At 40.5% G+C, this 22,941-nt stretch overlaps 1 protein-coding gene across 1 annotated transcript in view; it reads left to right on the forward strand.

Annotated features, from left to right (window-relative positions):
* Positions 1–22,941, forward strand: part of LOC137571854 (collagen alpha-1(XXV) chain-like) — a 207,064-nt gene that overhangs the window by 169,811 nt on the left and 14,312 nt on the right. The window contains exons 28-33 of the mRNA XM_068281586.1: positions 3,844–3,879; positions 5,917–5,970; positions 9,454–9,507; positions 12,275–12,301; positions 14,386–14,439; positions 19,975–20,061. Coding sequence (XP_068137687.1) covers positions 3,844–3,879; positions 5,917–5,970; positions 9,454–9,507; positions 12,275–12,301; positions 14,386–14,439; positions 19,975–20,061 — 312 coding nt within the window. The remainder of the gene's footprint in view (positions 1–3,843; positions 3,880–5,916; positions 5,971–9,453; positions 9,508–12,274; positions 12,302–14,385; positions 14,440–19,974; positions 20,062–22,941) is intronic.

The following is a 22,941-nucleotide window of genomic DNA, read 5'->3' on the forward strand; positions in this document are numbered from 1 at the left end:
TTTGTATTTATGTACTTCTTTTTAGCTATATGAAAATATTGTATCTAAGGAAAACATGAACCTGATGTGACAATAAACTGATGAGATAAACAGTTGTATCTATAGAACTAATCTAGTATTTATGCAGTATGTTTATCTTATCATTTTGTGTGCCGTTATCTGATCTCTGCCAGGAACCTTGCAAACAAGGTCTTGGAATCTAAATTTACAGATCTTCCAAATTTTAAGAACTTTTTAAGGGAAATTGTTAGTATATATCCAAAAAACTCAGCACAAGCAGGGTAGCAGACAAACTTCAGTGTGGGATATACAACTAGCAGAAGCAAGCAAGCAAGCAGGCAGGCAGAGTCCTCAAGCCCCGGGTGCTCACAAAGACAAGGTGACCATCACCTGGGAAAAAAGCACTGAAGAGTATGCAGGTAAGTACTCCACAAACATTTATTGTAACAACACAAAATAAAAGTAGAAACAATCACACACATTGTGGGTCCTGCACAATAGTGCTAATCATACAAATGGTAAAAATCTCTCTAGTCAGTTCCGACTGGTTTCGGCTTTTGATGAAAACCTCAAAAGCCGAAACCGTTTGGAACTGGCATCTCAAGGTTTTTACCATTTGTATGATTAACACTTTTAGTGCTTCAAGGATTTTATTAACTGAAATGGTTCCTGTTGTGCAGGACCCACAATGTGAGTGATTGTTTCTAATTTTATTTGGTGTTGTTACAATAAAGGTTTGTGGAGTAACTTACCTACATACTCATCAGTGCTTTTATCCCAAGTGATGGTCTTGTGAACACGCTGGGGGCTGGAGGATTCTATTGCTAAAGCGGGTTGTACATCCCACAGTGAAGGTTGTCTGTTACCCGGAGTTTTTGGGATATATTTGTCTGATCTATTGTCTGAAATAGAGCATCTTGGCTACAGCTTTTCTTTGGTGGCATCCATTGGGGAAACGCTTGTACTTTGTTGACAACCATTTGAAGATTGTTAATATACCTTATTCATTTTATGTTGTATGTGCCACAAAATAAGCACAAAGACTTCAATAAACTTCATTAAGCAGAATTATGTACGATAAGTACAGCATAATGCATTGCATGTAATGTATTGCATTCTGCTCCACTCATCCTGCAAATACAACTTTATGCACATAATTCTGATTAACCCAGTTTAGTGCATACGCCCCTATGTGCGTTGGAGGACAAAGATGGAGCGCAGTCTCAGTCTTGGAGATTAAAAATTAAATGAGCAAGCAGTGTAACTATCACCATTCATTTACAAGCAAAGGATGAGTTTTAAATTGACCGGTGTACTCTCCCACCCATAATAAAGCAAAGGCTTTTTTACAATACAAAGCATTATTTAGCAGGTAAAATGTGTTTTGCATAGATACAACAAGTTTGTTTTTTTTTTTTTTTAATGCTTGTTCCTGTACTGGAAAACTACATGAGACTCTTTTCTTTGCTACTTTGCTAGTAAAGAAAAAGTGAAGCAACACTCAGCATCAATCTCTTGTTTCACAAATCTGAGTTTATTTTAGTATGTATAAAGCAACGACTTTATTATTTGCACTTAAGCATTTTGACAAAGAAAATGCCTAAAGGTGGCTGTTGCATACATATGATGTTTGCTAAACTGGGTATTATGTGGGTCAGTACTGATTCTCGTCTCATGAGTACACTGTGGGTGGTGCTTATGATGCATTTTTTCCTGTTGCTTGATTCACTTTACAAACAAGGGTATGGGGGGGGGGGGGGGGGGTTTCCTACAGCACCGACAGAATGACACAAAATATTGTTTAACCACTTCACCACTGAGGGGTTTTACCCCTTGAACACCAGAGCAATTTTCACCTTTCAGCGCTCCTTCCATTCATTTGTCTCTAACTTTATTATTACTTATCGCAATGAAATGAACGATATCTTGTTTTTTTCGCCACCAATTAGACGTTCTTTAGGTGGGACATTATGCCAAGAATTATTTTATTCTAAATGTGTTTTAATGGGAAAATAGGAAAAAATGTGGGAAAAAAATATTATTTTTCAGTTTTCAGCCATTATAGTTTTTAAATAATGCATGCTACTGTAATTAAAACCCATGAAATGTATTTGCCCATTTGTCCCGGTTATAAAACCGTTTAAATTATGTCCCTATCACAATGTTTGGCGCCAATATTTTATTTGGAAATAAAGGTGCATTTTTTTCAGTTTTGCATCCATCCCTAATTACAAGCCCGTAGTTTATAAAGTAACAGTGTTATACCCTCTTGACATAAATATTTAAAAAGTTCAGTCCCTAAGGTAACTATTTATGGTTTTGTTTTTTTTGTATTTCTTTTTGTATTTTTTTTTTTAATTACAAAAAAAAAATTGGGGAGTGTAGGAGGTAATGAGTTAATTTTTTGTGTAAAACGAATGTATTTGTATATGTAAAATGCTTTAGGGTGAGTTTGTTTACATGCGACCTGTAAGCGTCCGGAAGGACGCTTACGGGAAGCAGTAGGAGGTTGGGAGAATCACAATGATCGCGCTGTTTCTAATAGAAGCAGCAGATCATTGTGGGGGCTTAGATCAACGACCGGGAATGGATTTTCCCGTTCATTGATCTTCGGGCGAGCAGGCGGCGGCGCGCACGAGCGGCGGGAGCGCGGACAGCGGCGGTAGCGCGGAAGGTACGGATTTCTCCGTCCCTTGGTTTTTTAGGGGGGAAAAAAGAGACGGAGAAATTCGTACCGCAGGGGGTAAAGTGGTTAAAGCTAACCTAAAATAAAAAAATTTTACAAACAAGTTTCACTTACCTGGGATTTCTTCCAGCCCCCTGCAGCCTTCCTGTCCCACTCCGGTCCTCAAAGATCCTCCGGTCCCCGGCTTACAAGTCAACGGCTACTGTGCCTGCGAAGCCCTGGTCGTGCACATCCTCGTTTGTGCTCCTGTGGCCAGGAGCATCCTGCACAGGCGCAGTATGAGAAAATTTCTGCTGTGCCTGCACAGGTCACAGTGGACGGCAAATGAACAAAGAGAAACTGAGCCGTGGCGGGGGAACCGGAGGATCGTTGTGTACCAGCACGGGACAGGACGGCTGCAGCAGGCTGGGAGAAGCCCCAGATAAGTGAATCTCTTTTTTAAAAAACGTATTTCAGGTTCGCTTTAAGTGATTTTGGGAAGGGAGTGAAGAGGGTAAGCCATTCATAAAATTTTCTGGAATTGTTATTTATTGAGTGCTGGGATGTGCCAGTTTACTCCGCATAGAAATTCTGGGTGAATCATGTAGTGACTACAGACGTTTTAGGTTTAGAGTCTACTCTCCACTAGAGGGCAAAAGAGCCCAATGAAAATGAGTATATGCCATGCTTTGAGTAGGGATAGACAATTCACACAGGTAACACAGATGTTAGCATTTTGGGTGCAACATATTAAATGCAGGGGTATAGCAAAGCAGAAATATTTACTCAAGGGTAATTGTGAAAGACCACTTTAGAAACGTATTGTGGTTTTAAATTGTTAACATAATTAAAACAAAGCAGCCACCAAGAGCTAAGACGATGAGCCAATCAAATTTTGCCTTACTGCATTCAATTATGTTAAAGAAGCAAAAAACTTTTTGTCAGGGGATTACTGTTCAATGTGTTCTCATACGGTGGTTTTATTTGTCTTTTCTTATTAGCTGATATATGTTTCTGTTACAGTTAGAGTTAGTAGTGGTGTGAAATCCATCCATCCTAATAATCTGTGTGGTCACCTGTATTATGTTGTTCTTACCCCATGTGTTCATCACTCACTAATCTCACGTTCTTGTCACCTATGTTATACCCATCGTGTGTACTTCCACCTAATCATACAGGGAGCATCTGGCTTAGACGGAAAGCCAGGACCCAGGGTGAGTGTGTCACATGTTTCATCTCACAATCAGCTCAACGCTGAGCTGCAGATCACCTATACATGCTGCACAAGTCATCGAGAATAGGCAATTTCAGGATCTTGCCATCACAAGTTGAATGCAGAGTTCCAGGACCAGAACTACAGGACTTAAAGGACCACTATAGCGAAAAAAGGTAAGCTATTAAAATCTGACAGAACCAACAGGTTTTGGACTAGTCCATCTCCTCAACGGTGGTTTCTAAGTCTAACTGCCAAATAGTAAGATGCCAGCCTCCCTACTCAATATTTTGGAAGTTATACCTAGTAACTACTTTCAGGAAACCCTGAGAATCCCCCATGAGGAGATGGACTGGTCCAAAACCTGTTGGTTCGGCCAGACTGCTTGCTTTTTTTTGCTGTAGTGGTCCTTTAATAGTAAACTTACAGATAGACCATTTTGTTTTGGCTTTTGGTTGCGTGGTCAAGTGTTAGATCCTTTATTCGTTTTATATGACAGAATACAAATGAACAGACACTGTGAAAACAATAAAAGCCTTACAGATATTGTAACATACATTAACAAATGTAATGGTAATAATAGTAACAAAATACTAGTATCACTAAAATATACAATATCATAAGCACAGAGCCCTCATACCACACAACATGCTCTTTCTTCTTAACCCCACCCACCTCATAAAATAGCATAGTTAGGCCTAGTACATGCAAGGCAATATGTGGTCAACTTCACAGGCAATTATGCAGCGTGGTCCCCAAACATAATTAGGTATCATAATTCTATATAACATAACTAAGCAATATGACACCAAACAATTTACTTACGAAGCACGACTTCCCCCCTCCAAATAGCAATTAGGAAGTATGGTCCCAAATAACACAAATAGTCTGCATTTCTCCAGTAATAGATCTCACCCAAGTAAATTGCCCTATACACTCACATCTCCAGGTGATTATGTAAATGTGGCCCCATTCACTTTGCCAGCAGTGTTCTTCTTCTTTTGGTACGCAGCATCTCCTGGTCTTCTTATCTCCTATTGTCCAGTTACTGAGGACAAGAGAGAGGACACCATGTGCACCACAGTATTCACAGTTCACAGCAGCGCGAGATTTGAGCAGCACATTATCCAGGCCAATAAAAGCAGGCACACTAGTAGAGCATCCCTGGCAGAAGAACCCACTTTGATTGTTACTCAGTGTGGTCTGCACCCCCACACCCTCCCCCAATCAGTCGCCTCTACTGTTCATCTGCATTTTCATAATTGCAAAAACCACTATAACTACCAATTACAAAGTCAGGGTAGTTCTTCTAAATGGGGATAAAGACCCAATGATGTTCCAGTACCTTACACATTATATACTGTATATATGTTCCCTGAGTTGAGTTTTGAAAAAGGAACTATGCAATGTCATGTTAGAGATTTAGCATAGATGAAGAAGAGGGAAATCATTTTTTATATTAGTTTGGAACCTAAATTAATATATAAATATAGAATGTATTTAATAACAGTACACAAATACTTTGCACATATAAGAATGTTCTTAATCTCCTTGTTCATGAAAAAGAACCTTTCGATACCTCCTTGGAATGGCCTGACTCTGTTCTGTTCTCTCCAAGCATGAGTTCTCCTGTGCAGGCATGTGTCTATCTCTTCACTGTCTGGAGGCTCCAGTTTTCAATCTCTCTTCGCCAACATGGAAGCAAAGTCTTGTTTGATTACTCGTCATTTCTTCTACCAATATATAGATTACAACGGGGAAAGGGAGGGGACTTTTTTCATTCACGAATGTTCAATTTCTGTTCTGTTAATGTGGTTCATGTCTGTACCTTGTCTTGTTTTTATGTATTCTAGATTGTGATGTTATAATAACATATTTCACTTAATATATCACCTCTGCATGATTTCTCGTAACAAGGTTTCCTTACAATCACTCTTTTTATTTCTTGTGCTGCTACCAAAATGGGAGACAACCGATGATCCAGGAACATTAAAGGACGAATACATTTGATGTTATTTTCTTCTTTTTCACCTATTAGGGTACAGATGGTCCGGTTGGTCCTCCAGGTCCTGCAGGTCCTAAGGGAGACAGGGTAGGTATCCATACACATATCGTACATGAGGGTTAGTTTTAATCAAGTTCAGTTTGAAATTTTCTGTAAACTGTTATGTACAAGCTTAGAAGAGAAAAAACAAATGAAAAAAGGAGTAGAGTCAAAGCAAATACCTCCAACAGACTGCCTTGGATGAAACATATCACTGAACACTAATAGTGCACACATATAGCATCAAAATAAATACCTCAATCTAAATAGGATACAATCAGTTTTATTTGGGTCTTGCCCAATACAAGTTAAAAACTATTTAAATCACAAGACATTGTGAATCGGATATGAAGCAGGCAGTAGATGCAATTACAAAATAACCCAGTCAAAGAAATCAATCAAACCACTGGATAAACAAGCAGGCCCAAGATTGTAACAAGAACAGTTAGCAGCAGCTGCCAATGCACTTTGCATGACCATAAAAATTCTAATTATACCAAGTAGGCAAATAGAGTGACAGCAGCTATTTTTTTTAAAGAGCCCACTTACCCCGGGGTCCAGAGAATCAGGAATGATTAATGCGCAGTCTGATTGCCACTGTGCCTTACGCATATCGCAGACTCAGTATGCATCCTCGAAAGTGATGGGCATACCCTATGCATACCCGTGCCCAACGCCATAATGAGCAAGTGTGACCATGCATGTGACATAACTGCGCCATTACGGGACCCACATGTGTGATGACATCATGACACTGTACTAGGAAGTAAATATGTAGAGACCTGGGGCAAGGGGCAGAACAAATAATATCCATAAGATTGTTAAGAACTAATATAACATTACAAACATGTGGCTGCATATAACAGGAAGAACAAAGTACAAGCATATTGGAAAACTTTTTCAAAGGACACGATCTGTCATAAGGAAAGATGAACTTTGCTGTCAAGTGTGTAACAATGAAAACTACCGTGACCTATTGTTGAAATAAATAATGAATTAGTATACACATGCCTTCATGTGGCCAAATAAGAAAAATGCAGAGTTCATGGAAGATAATACAAAAACAGGAAGACTAAAGAAATCCATCCATAAATGTATTTGATGAAAAACATGACATGTATGAAAGACATACTAATAAATACATATCCCTAATATAGAAAGTAAATAAAGAGATAATGCAATAATCATAAAAAATGTAGCTTGAAAAATGTATTCCAGTGTGCATATAACCATATATTTAAAAAATAAGTAAAAAATCATACATATTAGTGCCAATATTATTTCAATAGTAGAAAAAAGTTCATAATTGTACCAGTGGTACTCCAAGGATAAGGAAAAAAAAGTGCATTTTGCATATCTTCAAAGAAGTATGTGACTTTTGATGAACTGACCAAGTAAATTAAATTATGAAACATGAAAGCAAAGAAATATGTACAAAATGTGTGTGTATTTTGTGTGAACAGAAACACACCAACATACCACCAAAGTGTTAAAACACACATTGGACTCCACCATCAATTAGGAGGAGAAGAAAAAAATTACACCTGCGTAAAAACACTGCAAAGGTGCATGGGATTTTAAAGAAAGGCAAATATAAAAAGTGCATAGTGCTTAAAAAAGACCAACAAAAGTTTGTTAATTACATATGGCTAGTGTATAAAAGTGAATAGTCCAGATATATTAATGTTGGCAGTTCATTATAATGGTGAACTTTTTTCTACACTTGACATAATATTGCCAACAATATGTATGAATGTATCACTTATTTTTGGAATATATGGCTATATGCGCACTTTCAAGCATACATTTTTCTTTCATTACCTTTTGGTTTACTTTTTATATCAAGGATATGTATTATTGTCTTTCTTACTCATGATTAACTTTCTTTTTATGTTTGGGATATGTATATATTCATATGTTTTTCACCAAATACATTTATGGATTGATTGTTTTATTCTTTTTGCATTAAACTGAACTCTGCATTTTTCTAATTTGGCCACATGATGGCATATGTGTGCTAATGTATTATTTATTTTAACAATATGTCATGGTAGTTTTTAGTGTTAGATACTAGATAGCCGCGTTAATACAGATCATGTCCTTTTTTTTTCTAATGTGCTTGTATTTTGTTCTTCCTGTTATGAATAACCACGTATTTGTAATGTAATATTGATTCTTGACAATGTTATGGATATGATCTATTCTGACCCTTGCCCTGGGTCTCTACAGATTTACTTACTAGTACAGCAGCATGACTTCATCATGATGGTGTGCGGGCATGCGTGGCCATGCATGCCCAATCGACGATTCAACTGATTTCGGGGCGAAATTGGTTGAATGTGTCAATTGAATATGTTGGGAAATCTTGGGTTGACGCGGTCAATCAAGTGCGTGGCGGTAACAACATGTGATAGTCACAAACAACAAATGAGACAGAACCCCCAGCCAATGCCCCCCCTAATGTAAATGTGCCCCCATGAATTAAAATACTTTACCTGTCCACTTGGGCAGCCAATAAATTGCTCTCTGATCATATTCAGTCAGAGTCCGAATCTGCCCATAATTACTAGATGTATGGACAGAAAACCAATCTACTTAAGATCGAACTCCAATTGGACTGACTCTTTCAGTGGCAATAAACCAGCCCAATCTATTCCTAACGCATGGTACTATCCTGGCCTATGAGAAATACAGGCTAGTACTTCTGTAGAAAGGGTTGTGCTACATCTGCTACTGTATGTTACTAGTAACCCACATGCTCTAACTATGTCCAGTTTAAGAGGAGACCACAAAAAATGACACCCTGAAACCTTTGCTGAGAGCTGATGGACATAATGCATTACAGGACCACCTGTATTCCAAAGGGGCAATTTGAGAATAAGTATCTATTTACTTGCCTTAGATAGACATCAGTGTCAGTGCATATTAACTGACTGGACAATTGGTGCTTGAAACTTGCATTTGCCAAGACCTGTTTAAAGGCCAACATCATGCATAAAGGTTTTGCTAGTCCTCCTGTATTGACTATTAGTTTTAGATATTATTTCTAGCTCTGTTTCGGATTCTGGGTTAATTGACATTAAACAAATCAGTTTTGAAGTCCCTTGCTGCTCTCTGTAGAATAGAACAGGCTTCTGGGCTGGGTGCCAAACAGTATGTTTGTTCAGCACTCATCACAGCCATCCAAAATGATCACGAACAATCATTTCTGACCACAGACATTTCATGTGTCTAAATAGTTCCTCCCCCATATGCCTCTGCTTTGGCCAGTAGGGTGGTCGATAACAATGACGACACAGTAAAGAGATCTCTGAAAATGCAATATTTTTTTTATAATAAATCTCCCCAGGTCTCTGGGCCCTTAAGTGACCTTGACAAAATATTAAAAGTGCATGAAAGCCTTGCTAGGTGCCTGGACTGCATTGACTGGAGGCCAGTAATATTTCTCTACAGATTTATGTTGATAGCTGCTATAAGTTAGAGTACAAGACACACCATGTAGTAATATTATGAACATCATGTACCTTACAGGGTGAAAAGGGAACAGTTGGTGATCCAGGACCCAGAGGACCTTACGGTTTACCTGTAAGTCATAGACTGGCTAGACATTACTTTTCCACAGTGAGATCCACAGTTAGTTCCATATGATGGTACATCCATCTAGGAAGCCTGATCATGGTCATGGTGGGACTGACAATTCTGCCATGGGCATTGAGACACCAAGCATGTACAAGTGAAATACACATTTTGAGAAATAGTTCCTTTGAACAAAGTTTTAAAAAATGTAACCACTTAATAACTTATAAGTAAATATTCAAAATTTCCATGAATCCTATGTTTGATCCATATAGTTGAGAATAGTGCTGGTATTATTATTTTTTTTTCTTTAAAAAATATCTCCTAATAAGTTATTCAAAATCTGAGTTTATGGGATTCAAAAGTACAGAGCTACCAAAGCCCACTCAAAATGTATGTGAAACAATACAACTGGATCTCCTCTAATCAAATCAAGGGAGCAAAGCCCCTGTTCTCTTCTTCCAGGGGTGCCACTACAACTAGCAAAACTCCGGGAGCATGAGGCCCCCTTAGCCCAACCGTCTCAATCAGCAGTGATGACATAACATGTACAGTATAACCATTAAAACCCCTCCACCCCTTCAACAATTACAAACTCCTCCCCCCCCACCACCACAAACCCACACATCCATGCTCCCCATTTTCATCCTTGCTGGCAGCCTCTTGTCCATGATGCATGTCATTATGCAATAACATGCACCGGTTCACTGAGAAGAGGCGGCTACCGGGGATGAAGATGGGAAGCATAGATGTAGCAGCACACCAGGATAGGTGCATAGCAATGCTGTAACAAATTGTGCAGGAACTACTCCTCCCATCTGCCTAGCTACACCTCGCCGTGCGTCCATATACCCATGCCCCGCTGCTGATAAAGCCCTGCTGCCTGCAATTTCAGATGGTAGCATATGAATATGTCCATGCAAGTAAATGTAGATGGAGACAGGCAGGAGCAGAGGACCGTGGCACACAGTAACAGGCAAACATCACATTTCTGCCTGTACTTTGTGCTGCCTCTGCATAGAGGGGATGAGGAAGTTAGTAATGGGGGCTACCGGGTTAACGCTGGAGAGAAACCCAATGTAAGAACATGGGCCCTCACTGAATTCAGAGGCCGCTGGTCCTGGTAGTTACGTCAGTGTTTTTCTGTCAATGAATACATTTAATTCTGGGGAAATCTGTCTCCGTCAGCATCCTACCTAATAAAACCCTAATGTCCATGCGTCCGTTCCTGCGTCAGTGCTTTTTTGCACTGCGCATGTGCAGGGACAGACGCAGAGACACTGCGGAGAACTGGAGGAGGACGGGGCCAGAAGGGGCAGCGCGTGTGTGCGCGCGTGGTGTACGCGTGCGCTAAGGGCGTGTGGAGGGCGTGCGCGCAGTGGCATTAGTGACAGACCTAGCCCATTTTTAAACGGGCTAAGTCAGTAGTTATGTAATAAAAAGGAGGGAAACAAGTGTACTAGAGGTTTCTGTCAGTTTAACCAAGCAGGCTAACAGTCACTATAAAATGTTGAGCTGTATAACAGAGGCGCCAAAATAAGATAAAAGCCATTAAAAAACATTTAAAAAGAGGAGGTAGTGGTTGACTTTCCTTCTCCAAGTAGACACCAAGACTTGATGGATTGATTGATTAAGTTAAACAACAGTTTTATTCACAATACTCAAAAGTGCAATGCGTTTCACAGGTTCACAGGTTTGATCATGCTTCATCAGGCAATAAACGGCGAAATAAGTAACATTGGTCTGTAGCAAAGCCAAGTGCCTCCAATGGGAGAATGAGAATGTGGAATGGAGGGAGGTGAGGAAGTCAATAATAATGGGAGGCCAGCTTATTGTGCAGAGTCTGCTGGCTAGCGACGTGTTCTTTTGCTATGTGGGGGGGGGGGGGGGGGGCAGAGGGCCAACAAAGTATCAGGGGTGTGACATCATGCAGGAGCTGGGTGAGTGGGAAGAACAATGCTCTCAACCAGCACTCAGCTGAAGTGATATGCATGCCAAGTGGCCGAGGAGGGACAGGTGCTGCTGTACACACACTGGATTCTTGGGAGAGGAGTCATTATCGGTGGCCTCAGCTGAGTTTTAGCTAGCGTGTGCACACAGCTTAATTGCAGATAGTTGGATTAGAAACAAACTGTTAAGATCCACATGTAGAATTATGTTTAAAAAAAAGTAAAGTAAAAAAAAGTATTACCTAGACTGCATGCATAGGGCTTGATTCACAAAGCGGTGCTAACTGTTAGCACGCCTGTGAAAACCCACTTAGCACGTCTAAACGAGCTTTTCGCGCGCAAAACTTTATGCGCGTAAAGCTTTACACGCGCACAGCACAGAGCGCAGGGCGCTCCGCGCGAAGTGCCCATTAAAGCCTATGGGACTTAGCGCGCGCATACGACTTTGTGCAAAACTTTGCGCGCGATCTGATTGAGAAATCCGGTGCTAACCTACTTAGCACCCTGGTTAGCATGTCTAAAGACTTTAGACGTGCTAAGTAGGTTAGCACCGATTTGTGAATCAAGCCCCTTATGTTACAACAAGTATTACCTAGACTGCATCTTACTTCTTTTGTGTAATAACCTTTGAACTTGTATTACTTGAGCACTACTTAGATTAATGTGCTTATCAGGTACCATTGGGGGTATAATTAAAGTTTGGCTCATGCATACAGATGTAGGTTTTATGACGTGTTATTATCTTTCACTGATACGTTAATGTGAGCAAATTATTTTATAACCTGGCATTCAGCAGCTATGAGCAATGTGTGTAATTCTTTTTGCAGGGAAAAGACGGGGAACCTGGCCTAGATGTAAGTTGTTAATTGTCTAGCTGTATACGTGGGTGAGGCATGAGGTGTTTGCATGCTATATGTACACACTTCAAAACATTTCATTTACATATTTGAATCATCTTATTTTATTTTTGCCATGTTCACTTTCTTTCAAAACAAATAAAACAGAAAGGACCGGCACCGCTGTCTTGTATCAAAGCTCTTTTAATAGCACCAAAGTGGCAGCAGTGACAGACTGCTGTTTCGGTTTACACCTTTATCAAACTGCTCAAAGCCATCAGTTTGATAAAGGTGTAAACCGAAACAGCAGTCTGTCACTGCTGCCACTTTGGTGCTATTAAAAGAGCTTTGATACAAGACAGCGGTGCCGGTCCTTTCTGTTTTATCTGGACTGCACTTCCCAGGAGGCACTGGGGAGAGACCTTGGGCACGCTGCATACTCTTTTTTTGGAAACGGTGCTCCCTCTCTTTTGTTTATACACTTTCTTTCAAACAGCTGAAAAATATTATAGGTCCAAAACTGTTTAAAAACCAGACAGATAAGGTTCATTTTGCTTTGTGGCAGGTGGTAGAAGTTGTCCGTTTCTAAAGCAGTGCACCTGTTTTCAATATTTTGAGTTCCAGAAAGACAATGGGCCCGATTTACTGTGCTGCTCCAGGCTAGGGTGTTTCATAGAACATACATTATCCTGTAATCCTATTTTACAAAATCTTAATGTACACAACTACTGTTTGCTAATCTTACCGCAGTCTTTTCTACAAGCTGGTGTGTCCAAGTAGGCTGTAAATTTAGGCACTCTGTAGTAGACCAGATCCAGGTCAGGTTATCAGGTTCATATATGTTCTTCAAAGATCTCCAGTTCAGAGAGCCTTAATAAATTGGGCCCTATGTGTGCACTTGTATTTCTGCAACTCCCTGTTTATCCCTGTTTATCCCCTACTGGTGGCAGCAATTCTTATGTAAATTCAGACTTAATACCAGAATCCAGTAATCTTGGCTGTGGTGGGTTCAAGCAGTTCTTTAGTAATCACTAAATGTAGGGTATAGGGTGGCTTTGGGACACTACCTCCCTGCCTCTGCACCGTTAAGGCTCTACTGTGCCTGCTGCTAAACTGGCCTCTGGCCTCCTATACAAAGAAGCGTATATTAAGTATATTGCCAGTAGTAGCCAAAACCACATGCTGTCTGCATCTTTATTTTCCGAAGTTTAACTTAATATAATTTAGCCTTCTTAAAACAGAAGGTATTTGCGATAATTCAGCTGTAAGTGAGCAACTGTGGTTTCCCAGGATGCATCATCTCTTTATTCCCCTGAAAGAAAGGCTGCACATACAGAACTGCTGGTGGTATAGTGAGCCTTTAACTTATACATTTTACAGAGCCACAGCAATCCAACATGCACACAGTCGGTTTTAAAATTTCTGGTTCTTATCTGTGCATGGCATGGATTAACCCATTAGCAACTTCAAAGGAATTATATTGTTGTGCTATAAATTCTTGGAATGCTTTGATGTATCTCTGCTTGCAGAGAATATAGAAACTGAAAGCAGAAGTCCTCTGCTATTGTCTCACACTGCCCTCTAGTTGCAAGTGGCCATAAATACACATTACAGCAGTACTAAACAGTAGCAAGGAAATGTAACAAATAAGAAATAAAAAAATGTGCTAAAATAAATTGACCTGGAGCACTTACAAGCCTCTATATAAATTGACTGCTAAAGGTTTAATATGGCTCTATAGCAACAATCCATGCCATGGACTTATGCAGATCAGAAAGTCCAAAACAGGCAGCCTTCTCGCTGTGCTATGAATGGGTTCCAAAGTATTGGATTGGCTACTATTGGAAAACACTTTAAATGTCTCTTTTATTCGGAAATACATGAATTCTTTCCTTATAAAAGCAAATCTTTAGAATTATGACGAGTTTTTTTTTTAGATGATGCAATTTTCACTCAGTAGTGAATACTGGCGCAAATCTTTCACCACTGCAGTGAGTGTTTGCTTCATTTGTGCTATAGAATATTCTCAGTAGAAAAGCTCAGCTCCCTTTAACGCATGCGCTGACTGTAGTCAGAGGAGGTCATTTTGTATATTGTTTCAGGGTTTTCCGGGTCCTCGAGGAGAGAAAGGTGACCCAGGAGACAGGGGAGAAAAGGTGACTGAAGTGTTCAATGTTCATGTGGCAAGCTTGTACCTGAATTCCCCTAACCTTTCAAGCTCTATAAATGCAGTGTCATTCCTGTGTGCCAAGAGCTAGTTACAGCCTGGACTGGAAGCAGTGCACTTCGACCTTTCCAGCAAGTGCTGGGATGGTCAGTTCTCAAATTGCTTAGTCACTTACATTTACTGGCAAAGCTTCAAGGATAAACAATACCTGATATTAGTTAGCTTCAACAAATAATGTTTATGACAATGTCAATAAAGCAAAGTCATTAACAAAGCACAGTGACAGCCATTTTTAAAGACAGATAACAATGGACTAATTTAGCAAATCAAAGAGACATATGCAAAGCACAAGAGCCAGAGAAAGCCCCCAAGACCAGTTTTATGGTGCTGCTCCCTCTACAGTTTGCAGCTCCTTCTTCCAGGTACAACAGGTCCTCTACCATGAGCACTTCTGTCCTCAGCAGTTGCACTAGGCCATGACTTATGTTGCCATTGGTTCTACAGCAACAAAACATTTGTAACGCTTCTAAGGTTAGTATTAGGGCTTTTTTCACATCATGCAGCATATCCACTAAATGCAGGTACAATTACCATGCGCACATAGAGCCCGGCAATTGTACCACTATTTACGCAACTTGTGTTGCCTTCCTTGCCCACATAGTGCAACTCACGTTACCTTAATAATGCATGCATTGTTAGTATGATGCGCACATTGCTAGAAGTTACACTAGCAATGCATGTGTTACTTAGGTAATGCAAGTTGCAATATGTGTGCAATACATGCGACCTTAATTGCATAAAGACCAGTACAATTGCCATGCACTTTGAATGCACAGTAATTTCACCTGTGATCGTGTATCTTATTCATAGATATGGGGGGCTCCCAGACCACTATAGTGTTACATATTTTAACAAAAATTTAAAAAGGGGTAAAAAGTTGGATCATCCCTGAATATGCCTTGCCTGCACCTTAAAAGAAATATATTGTATATTAGTCAATAAAATGTGTTGTTGGCACACAGGCGGATACATACTGTCCTCAACTAACATCTGCAGGCCTGTCTAGGAAACCACAACTATGCACAATTGATGTCTCAGCGATGTGCATATGTTAGTGGAACAAGATTGGGAAGTCCTGTCATAGTGTAATTAGTGTCTAACAATACTATGTAATGCTATGGCTACTTTATTTTTAAAATGCTGTTTTTTCCCATTCCATTCTTTTCCTGCTTTTGTTTGCTGTATTTGACCTCAGCTCACACTCATTTACCATTGTATGATCAAGATTGTCCAACTGTCTTGTGACACCTACCTTTCTAGCGGTGCATTCCCTACTCCTCCTTATACCAATGTGTTCTCCTGCAATATTACCTCCTTGACCTTTTTTTCCTTAAGGCTTTCCCTTTCGCTGACCTAACTGGTTTATTTCAGAGATAACTGTGCATTGTTAGCACTGGCGTAAGAGTCAGATTGTGCTGCATATTCTGCACAGTGGTCTCAGAATAATCCTTGAACTTTCCTTGACTGCTGTCTATTGTTTACTAATAGTGTGTCTCCTTCCTTCCTAGTTCACCTTTTTACTAAATAAGTAAATGGTGATATCTGCTTTTCATCCATTTTTACAGCCTACTGATAGGTATGAAGGACATTTTCTTATCATAGGGTTGCACTTGTTTACTAAGGCCACATACAGTCACAAGATGAACTACTGACATTCTTGTAGTAGAACAAGCAGCGTCACATATTCTGGAGTAAAGCCATGTGTTTTGGTATATGTAGACAGATGGAGAGCCTACCTTAAAGAGGAACTCCAGTGAAAATAATGTAGTAAAAAAAGTGCTTCATTTTTACCATAATTATGTATAAATGATTTAGTCAGTGTTTGCTCATTGTAACATCTTTCCTCTCCCCGATTTACATTCTGACATTTATTACATGGTGTCATTTTACTGTGGGCAGGTTATGTAGCTGCTCCTAGCTGTTTTGGCTGTTAGAGACAGCTGTAAACAGCTAATTCCTGTCTGTGAACCTTGTTACATTGTAACAAACTGCCAAAAGTACCGCGGTCCCAGAGCTTCTTGTGGGAGGGGTTTCAGCACAAAATCAGTCATACAGCGCCCCCTGATGGTCTGTTTGTGAAAAGCATTATATTTCTCTTGTAAAAGGGGGTATCAGCTACTGATTGGGATAAAGTTCAATTCAAGTCAGTGTCTTGCAAACCTGTCTTAAAGAGAAACTCCGACCAAGAATGGAACTTTATCCCAATCAGTAGCTGATTTTCACAAACAGACCTTTAGGTGTCGCTGTATGGCTAATATTGGGGTGAAACCCCTCCCACAAAAAAACAAGAAAAGTACGTACTCTTGGCAGTTTCCTGTCTGTGAACCTTGCTGCATTGTGGGAAATAGCTGTTTACAGCTGTTTCCAACTGCCAAAAACCATGCAGCAGCTACATCACCTGCCAACAGTAAAAATGTCACCATGTAATAAATGTCAGAATGTAAATCAGGGAGAGGAAAGATTTTACAATGGGCAAACACTGACTGAATCATTTATACATAATTATTGTAAAAATGAAGCACTTTTTTATTACATTATTTTCAATGGAGTTCCTCTTTCAATGATAAAGGCTACGTTTCCAATAGTGCATTGTGATTCCGGTGAGGAAACCGCGTAAATGAATCTGCATGCGGATGCGGATTCGTACGCGTTTGTATGCGGATTTTCACCATGTCAACTTGCAGTTTTCGGTATGCGATTTTAACCATGTCAATGCCAGTATGCATTAACATTGGTTTTTACACGAAAACGTACGCGAAAACGCATGGAAAATTGCATGACGAAAATGCATGCGATTTTCCTTTCTATGACATTACAAGTGAATCGCACACTAGCCTTGCAGTGTGCAAATTCTGATGGCTCTGCTGTGCAGATTTTTTTCTGCACAGCACACCACGTAGATTTTTGGGATAGTGAAAACAGGCCCATTGACTATAATTGGCTATGCGAATTTGCATGCAGAAAACTGCAGATTCGCTCTAGTGGAAACAGGCCCTTATAATGGAACTGTGCTACCAATAAAGGAATTACCTCTAAAGTCTCTGGCTTGAGAATTACATGAGAAGCTTGAGGCCCTGGCAATTGCCCAGTCTGGCCTCATGGAAGAAACGGCCCTGACAACTGTAGTCAAACATTATTAGTCTTATTAGCCTTATTATTATGTTAGCAAAGTGTGAGCCTCTGTACATGAAATACATGTATGCTATATAATGTATTTATGCAAAATTGTGTTTTCTCATATGTCAAATTCTCAAATTTCACAAAACCAAAATTACTCATTACAATCAACACTATTCCTGATTAATTTTATTTGAAAACTATTTTTCTTGCTTGATTTTTGGGTTCTCTATTTTTGGGTTTAATTCATGAAATAAGTTTTGTGAATCCAATCTGTTGGCAGGCAGAACAGATGGACAAGGAAGCAGGAAGGAGTGTGTTACCTGCCAAGTGAATAGCAATAGATGAGTAGATGGAGTTCATGTACACAGGCTGTTGCTGTGCTTGAATGTAATAATGGGACCTATTGCATTTTATCCTGTTCCCAACATAAAATCCCTATAGGCAAACACATAGAAAAACACTTATTACAGTCACAAGTCTCAGGGGCATAACTATGTTGCAAGGGTCTCCCTGTGAATTTTTTAAGGGCACCCTTCCTACATTCAGAAGCCCCCACTCCTGCAGGGGAGGAGGGACCCAGACTTCCACTTCCACCAGGGCCCCCCTCCAGTGCTCCGCTGGCTGTGTCCGTTTAGACCCACAGATCAATTGATCAGTGTTGTGTCTCTCCAGCGTTTCTAATACAGCCACTAGGTGTCCTCTGGCTTCCTCTCGGTCTCTCAGCCTCTTTACATGTATGATGGTGAGAGGTAAGACCCAGCCATCACTGCTGCTGCACTAATCAGCGGGTCTGAACAGCTGAACAGACACAGCCAGAGGAGCACGGGAGTGGGGCCTATACTGGGAGCAGCACTCTACCTATACTGGGAGCAGCACTCTACCTATACTGGGGGGATCCACTCTACCTATACTGGGGGCCACTACTTTACCTTTACTGTGGGCACTACTATACCTATACTGGGGACCACTACTCTACCTATACTGGGGACACCACACTACCTTAGAAATTTTGCTGTGGGGGTACCAGACCACTGGGCTGGCTGTCAAGGTGTTAACCCTGGGTAGGGGGGGGTGACTCCCTTAGGGTAGGGGGCCCCCATTTACCTTTGCCCCGGGGCCCTGTGCTGCTTAAACCGACCTGGGTTAGGAATCAAATTATGTGGTCTGCATTAACAAATGCTTGGATGCACAGTACACAGCTACCATAACATCATTACATTGCATAAATATGAGATGATCATAGACATGACAGTTAACGGTTTACCATCCAGCCACATGCCTTGAGGCTTGGCTAATGGCCCTAGCCACACTGATACCAGTTACGGTGCATGTCCATACATCTCAGCGGCATACATTAGTGAAGTGGGAAGCTGTGTTGTTAAAATAATGTACTACCTTTGGAATGGTATAAATGAAAGGAGGCAGTAACACATGACACAGAAGCACAGAGTGATGCTTAGTTCTTAGATATAAATTAGTGAGCATCTAACTGCTGGAAACAATACAAAATCCATCTTCACTGTCAAGCTGACTTCTCAGGTGCACTAGTGAAAGCTGGATTTTGTATGTCACAGTAGCGTAATAATAGACCCCCGCTCCACCTGCCATCATGTGGGGAGGGGAAGGCCACTAGGGACTAAGGGGATTTGTTCCTTTGGAGACTTGTAAAGCAGCGGCTGTAGAATGTGATACTTTACCTGATTCCAGTGGTGGGACAAGTCCTCGTTTCACTCTTCTGTGCAGCTCGGTGCCGTACAACCTCTCCTTGAGACTCTTGATGCGTGTCACATGACACACAGAGATGGGCTGCACAACGCGGAACTGCACTGGAGAGAGGAGTGAAGACCTGTGCCTCTGCAGGAAGTAGGTAAAGTATCTTGCCCTGCTGTCCCTGCTTTCCTATATCTGTGGATGGATGGGCACACAGGCTACCTTACTGGGATCAGGGGCAGGCAGATGGATTTCACTGGGGGGGCCTGGCATCTTCTATTTACACCCTTGGTATGTTGGTGTTTCCACAAGCCAACATAAACCCGTCAGTGTTAGCTACTTTTTTTCAGCTGATTGTAAATATAGTAATTCCCCTAAAACAATTACCTATTCTGCTTCTTTTCTCACATATTCATCACTAGTCTGATATTTTTCTCAGTAAGAAAACCCCTCACATTGTTAATGAACTATCACCTGCTGAACTACATCAACAGTTCTACAGGAAATGATGTAGTAATTATCTTTTAAACAATGCCTTGGTAAATGGTCCTTCAAACCTCTCATTTGGTGAAATTTTTTATTCAACACATTTGCTTTTTTTTTTTTTCCCTTTTATAAACCATTGTATCCACAGGGGGAAAAGGGAAAGAAGGGCAAAAAAGGGCCTAAAGGGGAGAAAGGAGAACAGGGTGCCCCTGGATTAGATGCACCTTGCCCGTTGGTATGTCTCATAAAATCAGTCCATCATGCTGTAAATGCTAACGGATTTGAGGAAAAGCAAACATCAAGCAATCATCCTGCTTAGCACTCATTTTGGCTATATAAGTAAATACTGTAAGTGCTGTGCTTATCATGTTGATTGCCTAATATAAATAAAAGTGCAAATCAGTGATTGGCAGTCGTTCTTAGTACCAAAATCAAGAACTAGAGTCTCAGTAATGTAACTTGCGTTACTCATTCCCATCCTGGTGATCCAGGGAGAGTCTTGATGCTTGCTATGCCTCATCCTTTTCTTCCTTTTATTTTCATTTTCTACAGGAGGAGATATCTGCAAAAAAGGAGTATAATTTTCAGTAACAATGCAAGTTAATCTTCACAAACAGGGTTTCCGTGGATTAAAGGGGGAAAAAGGGGAACCAGGTCAGCCTGGCCTGGATGGGCTGGATGCCCCTTGCCAATTGGTACAGTATTTCTCTTTCCTATCCTCCCTGCATGTCAGTCCTTGTGCTAGGAACCAATGCAAAGGCCTCTCTTGGAATGTTTGCATTGGAAAGAATCTGCATGCTTCTGCATGAATCAAGTGTATCTTACTAAATTACTGATATCATATTTTCAGTCCCTCTTCTAATCCATGTGAATGCTCACACTGTCTGTCCTTCCACTGTATTTTTCCTCAGAATGTATTGCAAGCAACCAAACACTGGCATACTTGCCCAGAGAGGCACACGTAACCCTGCAGTAAAAAACGATAACCTCTGTTAAGGAGCTTGCCCTAGTAGCTTTTGACTGCCTGCAGTTTAGACAGTCCTTTTATCAAAAGGTAATAGCCTGCAGCCCACTCCCTTCTCCGAACACCCATTAAACAGCATAGTCTACCTGTGACACTTACTTGACCTTCCCTGTAGTTTTTCTTCACGGCTTCCTCTCCTCAACTCAGCATGAATCTGAAATCCCGCCCATACTAAAATGATACTACATATCCCTTTCCTTGTACCAATATGGCAAACATGGTTCTTTTATTTGTATTCTTCACACAAAAAAAATCACCTCACTCCTTCATATATAAAACAGATACTCAGACTTTTGTTTTTTTAAGATTCAGGCTAAGTGAAATGTTCACGTATCTTAGCCCAACAGTAGAAATGTTTTCCTTTTATTTTGCTGGGGAAAAATGAAGCATGCATACTACACATCTGTTTTATTTGTCTTTATTCTGTATGTACCATTTATATCTGGGGAATGCATATTTTTGTCAAGTTTGCTTGCTTTAATGATCTGTTCATCTGCTTGGCTGTATAGTATAAAGAAATATGGTGCATAAAAACAGAAAGTAGATCTCTGGGCAAATTTAAAACCTGTCAGTGGAGAGAAAAAAACTATACTTGCCTTTCTCTATGATGGTAGTAATGCACACAGGACCCCGATGCTTTCTCCCAGTACCATTCCTTCCGTGTTCCAGTTGCAAGTTTCTTACTAAAGTAATGGCAAATTATCTCTTTATGCCCCGAAAAAGCCAGGCTAGCATCCAGAACCGCTGGTGTCTATCAAGCCTATAGCTTTTCATTTTACAGAGCCGCATCAACCCTACATGCAGACAGCCTGTTTCAGACTTTTGGTCCTCATCAGTGCATGGCAGGGATTGATATGGGATAGGGCTTGGACCAGTACAACACAGTAACCAAGCAGCTAGGGGTGAACCAAAACCACAAGGACAGTATAGGGGACTAAAAGAGACCAAAAAGCCATCCTACTAAAAAGCAATGCTTAGGTTGGTTTGCCATTTTAAAACAGAACGAATTTACAATAACCACAGATGTTCACTTAAAGAACAAGCGACACTCATCCTAACCTAGAAATAAAAAAAACACATATATAAGTAGATAAATACTACTTCTACTTACATAACAGATGTATTGTGCTATCCACGTAATGATTCCTGTGAATTTTATAAAGGAAAAGCAGAAAATCCTATTCTAGGCAGTGGCCATCTTGCCAAGCTAATGCTGACATCATATCCTCCCTGACTCTTGTTTTCCCCCTCCCTTCTCTTGCTTATTGTGTATTCATTAGCTGCCCTCCTCCCAGAGTCTTCAGACACTCCCACTGAAGTGTATACTAACAACTGCGCTGTTTTTTTATTTACGCATCCAATCACTGAGTCACCTCAGCCTTGCTTGGAAACACAAGTAATCAGAGAGTGTGTCTGATAAGCAGCTAGGTAGCGAAATAAATGGAAGAGGAGGAATATATTATAGATAAAAATAACTCCCAGCATTCAACTCTTTGGCACTGTTTGGCACTAGGACCAGTGCTCCTAAAGTATGTGATAACTACAAACCATAACAGCAGAAAAAGTTTTGCAAGTTTTGAATGCAGGATTAGCATCTTGATCACTTAATACACTCAGACCAGTTGCTGTTGAAATTTGATTTTTATGGTGACAATACCGCTTTAAAGCTGAATTATGGCAAATTCCTTCTGTTTTAAGGCAAACCAACCTAAGCATTGCTTTTTAGTAGGAGGGCTTTTTGGTCTCTTTTAATCCCATATACTCTCCTTGTGGTTTTGGGTCGACCCAAGCTGCTTGGTTACTGTGTGTTACTCCAGTAGTGTGACAGTTTCCTGCAATATGTCTAACGTAAAGGTCTGTGGTGGAATTTATACATCAAATGAGCATAAGGGTTATTTTACATTTGTGCAGTGTGATCTATGTGCGGCAAAAAAAAATATACCGCATCGCACCGCACCATAAGGGCCCGAGCCCACTAACGCAGTTGTGCGCAGTTGTGTCCGCTTTTCAACAACACATAAATGATACAGATGCTGAAAAGCGAACACAACTGCGTACAACTGCACACAACTGCGTTAGTGGGCTCAGGCC

This window comes from Hyperolius riggenbachi, chromosome 1 (genome assembly GCF_040937935.1).
Source record: "Hyperolius riggenbachi isolate aHypRig1 chromosome 1, aHypRig1.pri, whole genome shotgun sequence".
NCBI classification, from domain to species: domain Eukaryota; kingdom Metazoa; phylum Chordata; class Amphibia; order Anura; family Hyperoliidae; genus Hyperolius; species Hyperolius riggenbachi.